The 12,210-nt window shown below is 41.2% G+C and overlaps 1 protein-coding gene across 3 annotated transcripts in view; it reads right to left on the minus strand.

The window, feature by feature from the left end:
- Window positions 1-1,522: 1,522 nt before the first annotated feature.
- LOC112261885 (low density lipoprotein receptor adapter protein 1-B-like) overlaps window positions 1,523-12,210 on the minus strand; it is a 74,764-nt gene continuing 64,076 nt past the window's right edge. For 2 of the 3 annotated variants that reach the window (XM_042330066.1, XM_024437512.2), the window contains 2 exons: window positions 11,733-11,767; window positions 1,523-2,956 (listed from right to left, as the gene is read on the minus strand). In XM_042330066.1, coding sequence (XP_042186000.1) covers window positions 2,812-2,956; window positions 11,733-11,767 — 180 coding nt within the window. In that variant the 3' untranslated portion in view covers window positions 1,523-2,811. Of the gene's footprint in view, window positions 2,957-3,866; window positions 3,899-11,732; window positions 11,768-12,210 lie in introns of all 3 variants that reach the window. The other variant, XM_042330065.1, reaches the window with a different exon arrangement.

Consider the following 12,210-nt stretch of genomic DNA (forward strand, 5'->3'; position numbering starts at 1 on the left):
TTATCTGTGAGTGCCAAGAACTCATGCTACAGGCGAAACCAAGATGAAACTTCAAACAGGAAATGAGCAGAATTTTTGAGGCTCTGTTTTCCATTGTCTCCTTATATGGCTGTGAATGCACCAGGAATGAGCCTGCCCTTTCTGTCGTTTCTCCAAGGTGTCTGCAGCATTGTGACGTATTTGTAGGCATATCATTGGAAGATTGGCCATAAGAGACTACATTTACCAGGGGTCCGCCCGGTGTCCTTTGTCTAAATTGGTGCGTAATCTAAAGCTGCACGCAGTCATCCAGTGATTCAGAGGAGAGAGGAGGCTTTCATATATCATGAAGAGATATGTGAAAAACACCTTGAGGATTGATTCTAAACAACGTTTACCATGTTTCAGTCGATATTATGGAGTTAATTTGGAAAAAAGTTTGGCGTTTTGATGACTGAATTTTCGTTTTTTTTTGGTAGCCAAACGTGACGCACCAAACGGAGCGATTTCTCCTAAACAAATAATCTTTCAGGAAAAACTGAGCATTTGCTATCTAACTGAGAGTCTCCTCATTGAAAACATCCGAAGTTCTTCAAAGGTAAATGATTTATTTGAATGCTTTTCTGGTTTTTGTGAAAATGTTGCCTGCTGATGCTAACGCTAAATGCTACGCTAGCTGTTACACAAATGCTTGTTTTGCTATGGTTGAGAAGCATATTTTGAAAATCTGAGATGACAGTGTTGTTAACAAAAGGCTAAGCTTGAGAGCTAGCATATTAATTTCATTTCATTTGCGATTTTCATGAATAGTTAACGTTGCTTATGGTAATGAGCTTGAGGCTGTATTCACGATCCCGGATCCGGGATGGCTAGAATCAAGAGGATAACAGTGTAAATTTGCTGTCCCCTCAAAATAACTCAACACACAGCCATTAATGTCTAAACCGCTGGCAACAAAAGTGAGTACACCCCTAAGTGAAAATGTCCAAATTACTATTACTAATACTATTATACTACTATACTACAGATGAATGTGGCACCTTCAGGTATTTGGAAATTGCTCCCAAGGATGAACCAGACTTGTGGAGGTCTACAATTTTTCTTCAGAGGTCTTGACTGATTTCTTTTGATTTTCCCCATGATGTCAAGCAGAGGCACTGAGTTAGAAGGTAGGCCTTGAAATACATCCACAGGTACACCTCCAATTGACTCAAATGATGTCAATTAGCCTATCAGAAGCTTCTAAAGCCATGACATCATTTTCTGGAATTTTCCAAGCTGTTTAAAGGCACAGTCAGCTTTGTGTATGTAAACTTCTGACCCACTGGAATTGTGATACAGTGAATTAATCGGTCTGTAAACAATTGTTGGAAAAATGACTTGTGTCTTGCACAAAGTAGATGTCCTAACCGACTTGCCAAAACAATAGTACATTTCCTTTTAATTTGTGGAGTGGTTGAAAAACGAGTTTTAATGACTCCAACCTAAGTGTATGAAAACTTCCGACTTAAACTGTATATAAATAAAATAAAATAGCCTCACACGGATGCATACATTTTATTGAATTCAGAGGTAACATAATACCAGAAATTATAAAAATGTATTTCAAACTGTATCAAAAATGTCAGCGATATTAACACGGAGACTTGAACTTAACTCAAACCCTCATATGATATCTTCAAAATTAAATCTCCAAACTGTCAAGTAAACTATCAAAATGAGCACAAACCAGATTAGACAATATTACAGTGGTACACGTAAGAGCTAGATGGTTATTATAATAACAATCAATGACATGAAAGTATGTGCTTTGTAGAGGGATGAGTGGAGAGTGCAAAAATAGATTTTGCAATAGAATAAAAATAAGATTCTTTACACACACACACAACCCACATATTATGTATGTATGCAAGTAACACAGAAGGCCGGTGAAACCTTAATTGGGGAGGACAGGCTCATAGTAATGGCTAGAAGGGAATAAATGGAATTGAAAACACGTCAAACACACGGTTTCCATGTGTTTGATACCGTTCCATTCCAGCCATTATGCGTCATCCTCCCCTCAACAGCCTCCTGTGGCAAGTACATTTTGTTAAAGCCCGTTTGCCCAATTATTAGAGCCATTGAGCTCAGAGGTGATGGTCACCCTCACTCTTTATTCTTATATTTGGCATCATGACCAAAGTTCACTCCAGCTGGTGGCTTTGACTACATCACCAGTAAGTTTCCCCTCTGAGTGAGTTACTCCTCCATCCACTTATATTAACAAAATGCACATAACTGTGGCATTCACCCAGACTCAAACACTGACCATGGATGTGTTGACCTTAAATATACACATTATTTTCTGCCTCTAACGCTTAAATGCACCTTCACCAAATGCTCAACCAGTGATAAATTATAGCTCCGTTTGTGTCAGATTATGTATACTGTATATACACACATACATACAGTAAAAACCTACCAGTCAGTAGAGACAGAGGCTAATTGAATAATGGGGTATTGAATGTAGCAAACACCAGATGACTGGATGTTTAAAATTAAATTAAAACAAAATGGTTGTATTGCTTTGGTCTTAGTTCTGGAGGCTCTAGACTCCAGTAGGTCCCTCCTGGTTGGTCAGTTAGACACGCTAACAGTCACATCCCTCAAGATGGCAAGACTGAGTGGACTTTCAGGGCGAATCATGTACAAACTCCACTAGGCCTGCTCTTCTTTCACAGACATCTCACAGTCACTGCCTCTCTACTGCTTTCACCCACATCCCTATCTCTTTCCTTCTCCATCTTTCGCTCTCCCCCTCGATGCCTTGCTTCCGCAGTGGCTCCACCCTTAGAACCCTAACATATAGTCTTTTTCGGCGTTGTCTGCATCCGTTTTGTCCCAGTTAGCTGGGGACAGGCACTCTTCAGTGTTGAAGTCCTGAGGGTTTACCCCAATGTCCAGGACCTGGGGGTTATTGCGAGACTCAGCGAGTCTGGAGGGGAAGAAAGACATTTCACTTATCACATTCATAAGGGAAAAGATACCAAATATCAGATGGGATGTGAAATCTCAATACAATGAAATTAACAGACGTGGTAGCTACAACATTTAAAGGCATTTAAATGACAAATGTGTGTATTGACATGATAGGAAAGATACTATACAAAAATGTGTCAAACTTGAGTAAGCAACTATAAAGACAGTGTGTTGGTCTCGAGTTACAGTATCCAGACCTAAACTGTAGAGGCATGTGTTTTTAAATGATCAAACAGTGAGGTATGGTTTATCTAAGTACTTCACACAGCTACAACTCTCAGGCCTGACTCAACACCACTTCACTGCTACGACAGCAACACCATTTGGCTCACCATGTCATTTCTCATTCAGTGATGTTGCAATAACGGCGAAATGGCTGTAGATGTGAAGCAGAATAACACACAAATCCAAGACCATATGGGCATGGACAAAATGAAAATAAATGACAACAATCAACATGTTAGCGGAGAACCCTGCCGTTCATACACAGCACAGCCTTCCCAAACTCTGTGCACTTTGCTGGTGTAATGTTGGAACCTGTAGTCCAAATTTACACCAGACGGGTAACTTCTCTGTCTTGGTTTGAGCCATACGTTTGCTCAGCGTGGTCTCAACATAAGGGAAGTCAATAGGACAGGGTTCTGAGCCATGGTAATGGGATGCTCCTATGGGGACATATGCAACTACAGGCGTTTGTAATGGCAGAATGCTACAGATCCACATCCATGCTCAGACAGATGGGCTGGGTACGGTGAGGATGGAGAGTGACAAAGGGGTCACAGTTGTGGTGAGGGTGGTGAATGGAGTGGGGGTGACTGGGGGAAGTGAGGGTGGGACACTGCACATCCAATGGATGACATCATTACCTGAGTATGATTCAAAGCTATCCAGACTGCGGCTGAGGGGTGCAAAGGAAATGTCAATAGTCAGACAGCTGTTTTACTATTCCCCTATATTTGTATTATGAAGAACACCAGAGCATTCCCAATGAACTTAAAAGTTGCATTAACTTCCTGCAGCCAGAAGATGGCACTGTAATCCTTCTTGGGTTACAGCGATCTTAGTGACGTCAGTGTCAGTGTTGAGAGCTCCGACTCCTGGGCACAAACTTCCTTCATATCGATGTTTAAAGGAATTTACAAGGAGAGAAGGTTTAGGTGCCCATACAGCTAAACTAAATCACTCACACAGAGAATGAAGGCAAGAAATGTCAACTCTGTCTCTTATTTTATAACTCACTAGTAAAATAACAAAATAACAGGGATGGAGGATTGTCACTAAAACTGTTCTTTGCTTCAGAAGAAGTCCTGAAGGAGGAAAACCAGTCAGTCTAAAATGACAGGCATGCCTGGACTTCCAGAGTTCTGCTACCCCATTATACCACCCACAGCAGGTTGAGGGAGAAAAGCCCATCTGCCAATAAACTGCCTTTTACTGAGTTATTTCCTGAAACTCAGAGGAAAAGTCTGATCTCATTTCACCCCCTTCCCAGAGGTAAAATAAAGGAAAGAGCAAGCATTAGTCACAACAACATACCCCTGACTGTCATTATGCAGGGAGTTTATAAACAACCCAGTCAAGAGAATGACTAAAGTCTCACAGACAGAAGCTTCTTTTCTGTCATCGCTGGTTGTGGTCTTTTTAGAAAATCTATACTCAAAGTGCTCTTAGAGGCTTGTTGAAAATCTCCAGTTGCCACTTCCAAGTCTCCTCAAGTAACTAAAAACGATCCATACTCGTATCATATATCGGCTACAGGCATACAAGGAAAGCAAGTACTGACATTAATCAGTTACTGACATCAGTCATGTTTGGTCAGTCCAAGTGACAGTGAATCAGTTCAGCAGCCCTCATATGGAGAACTTCCTCTCACTCTTCACCATAGCTCAACACCCACTACTTCAATAATAAGAGTGCAGCTCTGCAATCAGCGCTCTCTGATAGACAAAAAGCTTGAACCGGGGGGACTCATTTATCAATGGTGTGTGCGTAACAAAAATACTCTAAACCTTGGGTGTGCCAGTTTTCCTGCCTAGTGTGTGTATCAAACAACAGGTCTCACCATGCATACACACAACTTCTAGTGGTTGATCAATTGTATTGCAAGCAAATAACGTAATAAAACAGATACCTTTGCCATTGGTAAGGAGATCACAGCATAATGTTTTTGACTTAAGGCCTAAATCATACTCATATTTTCAGACTTGACTAGTTTATTCCCGCTAGACAACAAATATTAGGCTACCATTTATCCATTAATAATTCAATAGCCAAGAAAGCTTGGAAGTATATAGACCAGTAACCTATTTAAAATGTTTGATAGTACGGGTAGGCTACAGTATTGCTGTGAGATAGGAGTGTGACGTCATACCCCATTTAATATTAGAGCCTATACCAAGGCAGGAGATAGAAATCCAATCATCTTGGATTTCCAGTTTGATCTTAGATCAATCACGTTTGCAATTGCAACAAATAATCTGCTCAGACCCCAACCAAGGAACATCAAAAGTCGTGCTATAAATTCACTACACAAAGATTCCTTGATGTCCTTCCAGATTCCCTCTGTCTACCCAAGGACGCCAGAGGACAAAAATCAGTTAACCACCTAACTGAGGAACTCAATTTAACCTTGCGCAATACCCTAGATGCAGTTGCACCCCTAAAAACTAAAAACATTTCTCATAAGAAACTAGCTCCCTGGTACACAGAAAATACCCGAGCTCTGAAGCAAGCTTCCAGAAAATTGGAACGGAAATGGCGCCACACCAAACTGGAAGTCTTCCGACTAGCTTGGAAAGACAGTACAGTGCAGTACCGAAGAGCCCTTACTGCTGCTCGATCATCCTATCTTTCAAACTTAATTGAGGAAAATAAGAACAATCCGAAATTCCTTTTTGATACTGTCGCAAAGCTAACTAAAAAGCAGCATTCCCCAAGAGAGGATGACTTTCACTTTAGCAGTGATAAATTCATGAACTTCTTTGAGGAAAAGATTATGATTATTAGAAAGCAAATTACGGACTCCTCTTTAAATCTGCGTATTCCTTCGAAGCTCAGTTGTCCTGAGTCTGCACAACTCTCCCAGGAACTAGGATCAAGAGAGACGCTCAAGTGTTTTAGTAATATATCTCTTGACACAATGATGAAAATAATCATGGCCTCTAAACCTTCAAGCTGCATACTGGACCCTATTCCAACTAAACTACTGAAAGAGCTGCTTCCTGTGCTTGGCCCTCCTATGTTGAACATAATAAACGGCTCTCTATCCACCGGATGTGTACCAAACTCACTAAAAGTGGCAGTAATAAAGCCTCTCTTGAAAAAGCCAAACCTTGATCCAGAAAATATTAAAAACTATCAGCCTATATCGAATCTTCCATTCCTCTCAAAAATTTTAGAAAAGGCTGTTGCGCAGCAACTTACTGCCTTCCAGAAGACAAACAATGTATACGAAATGCTTCAGTCTGGTTTTAGACCCCATCATAGCACTGAGACGGCACTTGTGAAGGTGGTAAATGACATTTTAATGGCATCGGACCGAGGCTCTGCATCTGTCCTCGTGCTCCTAGACTTTAGTGCTGCTTTTGATACCATCGATCACCACATTCTTTTGGAGAGATTGGAAACCCAAATTGGTCTACACGGACAAGTTCTGGCCTGGTTTAGATCTTATCTGTCGGAAAGATATCAGTTTGTCTCTGTGAATGGTTTGTCCTCTGTCAAATCAACTGTAAATTTCGGTGTTCCTCAAGGTTCCGTTTTAGGACCACTATTGTTTTCATTATATATTTTACCTCTTGGGGATGTTATTCGAAAACATAATGTTAACTTTCACTGCTATGCGGATGACACACAGCTGTACATTTCAATGAAACATGGTGAAGCCCCAAAATTGCCCTTGCTAGAAGCATGTGTTTCAGACATAAGGAAGTGGATGGCTGCAAACTTTCTACTTTTAAACTCAGACAAAACAGAGATGCTTGTTCTAGGTCCCAAGAAACAAAGAGATCTTCTGTTGAATCTGACAATTAATCTTAATGGTTGTACAGTCGTCTCAAATAAAACTGAAGGACCTCGGCATTACTCTGGACCCTGATCTCTCTTTTGAAGAACATATCAAGACCATTTCAAGGACAGCTTTTTTCCATCTACGTAACATTGCAAAAATCAGAAACTTTATGTCCAAAAATGATGCAGAAAAATTAATCCATGCTTTTGTCACTTCTAGGTTAGACTACTACAATGCTCTACTTTCCGGCTACCCGGATAAAGCACTAAATAAACTTCAGTTGGTGGTAAATACGGCTGCTAGAATCCTGACTAGAACCAAAAAAAGTGATCATATTACTCCAGTGCTAGCCTCTCTACACTGGCTTCCTGTCAAAGCAAGGGCTGATTTCAAGGTTTTACTGCTAACCTACAAAGCATTACATGGGCTTGCTCCTACCTATATCTCTGATTTGGTCCTGCCGTACATACCTACACGTACGCTACGGTCACAAGACGCAGGCCTCCTAATTGTCCCTAGAATTTCTAAGCAAACAGCTGGAGGCAGGGCTTTCTCCTATAGAGCTCCATTTTTATGGAACGGTCTGCCTACCCATGTCAGAGACGCAAACTCGGTCTCAACCTTTAAGTCTTTACTGAAGACTCATCTCTTCAGTGGGTCATATGATTGAGTGTAGTCTGGCCCAGGAGTGGGAAGGTGAACGGAAAGGCTCTGGAGCAATGAACCGCCCTTTCTGTCTCTGCCTGGCCGGTTCCCCTCTTTCCACTGGGATTCTCTGCCTCTAACCCTATTACAGGGGCTGAGTCACTGGCTTACTGGGGCTCTCTCATGCCGTCCCTGGAAGGGGTGCGTCACCTGAGTGGGTTGATTCACTGATGTGGTCATCCTGTCTGGGTTGGCGCCCCCCTTGGGTTGTGCCATGGCGGAGATCTTTGTGGGCTATACTCGGCCCTGTCTCAGGATGGTAAGTTGGTGGTTGAAGATATCCCTCTAGTGGTGTGGGGGCTGTGCTTTGGCAAAGTGGGTGGGGTTATATCCTTCCTGTTTGGCCCTGTCCGGGGTGTCCTCGGATGGGTCCACAGTGTCTCCTGACCCCTCCTGTCTCAGCCTCCAGTATTTATGCTGCAGTAGTTTATGTGTCGGGGGCTAGGGTCAGTTTGTTATATCTGGAGTACTTCTCCTGTCCTATTCGGTGTCCTGTGTGAATCTAAGTGTGCGTTCTCTAATTCTCTCCTTCTCTCTCTCGGAGGACCTGAGCCCTAGGACCATGCCCCAGGATTACCTGACATGATGACTCCTTGCTGTCCCCAGTCCACCTGGCCGTGCTGCTGCTCCAGTTTCAACTGTTCTGCCTTCTTATTATTCGAACATGCTGATCATTTATGAACATTTGAACATCTTGGCCATGTTCTGTTATAATCTCCACCCGGCACAGCCAGAAGAGGACTGGCCACCCCACATATGCTCTCTCTAATTCTCTCTTTTTTCTCTCTCTCGGTGGACCTGAGCCCTAGGACCATGCCCCAGGACTACCTGACATGATGACTCCTTGCTGTCCCCAGTCCATCTGACCGTGCTGCTGCTCCAGTTTCAACTGTTCTGCCTTATTATTATACGACCATGCTGGACATTTATGAACATTTGAACATCTTGGCCATATTCTGTTATAATCTCCACCCGGCACAGCCAGAAGAGGACTGGCCACCCCACATAGCCTGGTTCCTCTCTAGGTTTCTTCCTAGGTTTTGGCCTTTCTAGGGAGTTTTTCCTAGCCACCGTGCTTCTACACCTGCATTGCTTGCTGTTTGGGGTTTTAGGCTGGGTTTCTGTACAGCACTTTGAGATATCAGCTGATGTACGAAGGGCTATATAAATAAATTTGATTTGATTTGAATCATCTATTGATTAACAAAATACTGAACAACAATTTGACTTTTGCATAGAAGCGTGGGCTGTAGCATTTACATTTAAATAGTTTGAATAGACAATCAATCTTGCAGAATGCGCGGCCAGTGGTTGGCACTCGCTCTAGTCGGCATGCATTTTTAGTTTGAAAAAGTCACTGCAAAATATAAAAAATATTCTACCCACACGTCTACAGAAATGTGATGAAATTTGCCATTGCATTTTCTTTTCGAAACAGACATGTCCCAGTTCCAAAATGTCCAAATAGTACAGCAAATGAGGGTGGTTTTGCTACTATGAAAGATTAACGGAAGGCATTTTCCAGACAGGGTTGTAATCGCAACAGTTCGATAAATCCCAATAATTTGTTGCGCACACAAACACTAGGATCTCCACTTACGACAGAATTTAGTAAGAAATGTACACATGGTTGATAAATAAGGCTCCAGGTTCTCTGCCTACTAAATTTCCCTCAATTAAAGCAATCTCTGGTCGGACTGCCCATCACTACTCCACACAGTCCCCTGTGGAGACGTGATGGGCACAGCAGCATAGATTAACGGCCTAGTGAGTAATTAATGTGTGTGCAGACAAATAATTATCTGATAACAGCACTAGAATGGTCTCAATGCTTGATTTACCGCCCCTCTGAAGCACACTGTCCCTACCGCCAGACAAAGACTGATAACCCAGGGGGAAATGAAAGCACTGATAAGACTGGAATTAGACTAATACTTAGTGGTAACATAAAAAATACATATTGGGAATTGTGATTCAGCATCCCTAAAGACCTCATCAGGACATGTCATTGAAACCAGATGGACTCCTTTGAGCTCTGCAGGAGTTGGGTTAGTTTAAAATGAGCCCTTTAGCAGGGTTGGGCAGTAACTGATTACAAAACAATCTGTAAATGTAATCAGTTACGTTACCAGCCACAATATTGTAATCAGATTAAAGATATTTTTGAAAAACTAGATGATTACTTCTTGGATAACATTTACATTTAGAAATTATGTTTGTGACAAAATACATGATGACATCTTTCTGTTATCTCAATGAAATGAATAATTGAAAAAAGGTGCACGTTTTAGTTTGTTCCACCTCAGAGAGTCTGACCACGTCCGAGACCACTATGATGACACACCAAATGCATTTGATAGATCCTTTTTGTGTTCTTCTAATGCCTCTTAAAAGGAATATTCCACCCCAAAAAAATATTTTGGGAAAATGTTTTGTATGTCAGCAATCAAGTTAACCTTTTTGGGATAGGGGGCAATATTTTCACTTTTGGATGAATAGCATGCCCAGAGTGAACTGCCTCCTACTCTGTCGCAGATGCTAATATATGCATATTATTATTAGTAATGGATAGAAAACACTCTGAAGTTTCTAAAACTGTTTGAATGATGTCTGTGAGTATAACAGAACTCATATGGCAGGCAAAAACCTGAGAAAAATCCAACCAGGAAGTGCTGTTTTTCCTGAAACCTCTCTGTTCCATTGCATGCCTTCCCTCTATTTAAAATGATATCAATCAGATTCCTTTCTCTATGGCTTCCACATGGTGTGAACAGAGGTCTGAGGTTTGTAGTTTTTCCAAAGCTTGGCCTACCAAATACACATTGAGATATGGATAAATTTGCACTTCCTACGGCTTCCACTAGATGTCAACCGTCTTTAGAAACTTGAATGAGGATTCTACTATAATGGAGGGGCTCATGAGACCTCTGAGTCAGTGGTCTGGCAGAGTGCCTTGGTCTCAAGACGCGTGCACAGAGTTACCTCTCGTTCCAGTGCTTTTCTTCAGACATAGGAATTCTCCGGTTGGAACATTATTGATGTTTTATGTTAAAAACATCTAAAAGATCGATTCCATACATCGTTTGACATGTTTCTAAAGGACTGTAATGGAACTTTTCGAGTTTTTGTCTGGATGAAGTGCCTGCGCCTCATGAAGATGGATTACTGGGCTGAACATGCTAACAACAAGTGGCTATTTCGACAAAAATGACCGACTTTTTGGAACTTTATGGAACAAAATCAGTCATTTATTGTCGACCTGGGATTCCTGGGAGTGCCTTCTGATGAAGATCATCAAGGTAAGTGAATATTTATGGTGTTGTTTCTAACTTTTTTGACTCCAAAATGGCGGATATTCCTCTGGCTGTTTTGGGTTCTGAGCGCCGTTCTCAGATTATGCTTTTTCCGTAAAGTTTTTTTGAAATCTGACACAGCGGTTGCATTAAGGAGAAGTCTATCTTTAATTCTGTGAATAACACTTGTATCTTTTATCAATGTTTATTATGAGTATTTCTACAAAATCACGGGATGTTTTGGAATCAAAACATTACTGCACGTAAGGCGCCAATGTAAACTGAGATTTTTGGATATAAATATGCACATTATCGAACAAAACATACATGTATTGTGTAACATGATGTCCTATGAGATCATCAAAGGTTAGTGATTCATTTTATCTAGATTTCTGCTTTTTGTGACTCCTATCTTTGGCTGGAAAAATGCCTGTGTTTTTTCGACTTGGCTATGACCGAACATAATCATATGTGGTGCTTTCAGTGTAAAACATTTTTGAAATCGGACATGATGGGTAGATTAACAAGATGTTTATCTTTCATTTGCTGTATTGGACTTGTTAATGTGTGAAAGTTACATATTTCTCAAAAATATTTTTGAATTTCGCGTGCTGCCTTTTCAGCGGAATGTTGTCGAGGGGTTCCCGCTAGAAAGGTTAACCACCGGCTATTGTGTGTGTGTGGTAATGCAGAGGGACTGGACAAGGCACAGTAAAATCACACACCTTGAGAAAGCTTCATCCAGACCATCCTCAAGCTCCTGCCAGACAAAACACACATATAGACAAGGTCAAGGAAAGAAGACCATATCAAAATAATTGAAATACTGTTTAAAAAACTAGATTTGTTTCAGAAAGGTTTACAGTAGGTAAACTACAGGAAGTGATGGCATCATGAATGGCTCTTTTGGCTTTACAACTATAAATGGAACGTTTGGATTCTGAGCAGCTAAAGGAAACACACACCTCTATCCAAACGTTCCCTGTAATATAAGTATATGATTGCAGAATAACAGCTCCACACCCTCCCCTGCTATGGGGACCATCTGATAACTCTTGTTCTATTCAATGCACCATTGTCCTGAGCTAAACTCAACCCATAATCTTACTCTACTATAAAGACACTGCCTTTGAATCAAGTATGTATGCTAGGAGCTACTGTCAATACTGTATTATTTCAATCTTACCCTTACAGTATACTGGT

The sequence above is a fragment of the Oncorhynchus tshawytscha genome, linkage group LG11 (assembly GCF_018296145.1).
Source record: "Oncorhynchus tshawytscha isolate Ot180627B linkage group LG11, Otsh_v2.0, whole genome shotgun sequence".
Taxonomy (NCBI): domain Eukaryota; kingdom Metazoa; phylum Chordata; class Actinopteri; order Salmoniformes; family Salmonidae; genus Oncorhynchus; species Oncorhynchus tshawytscha.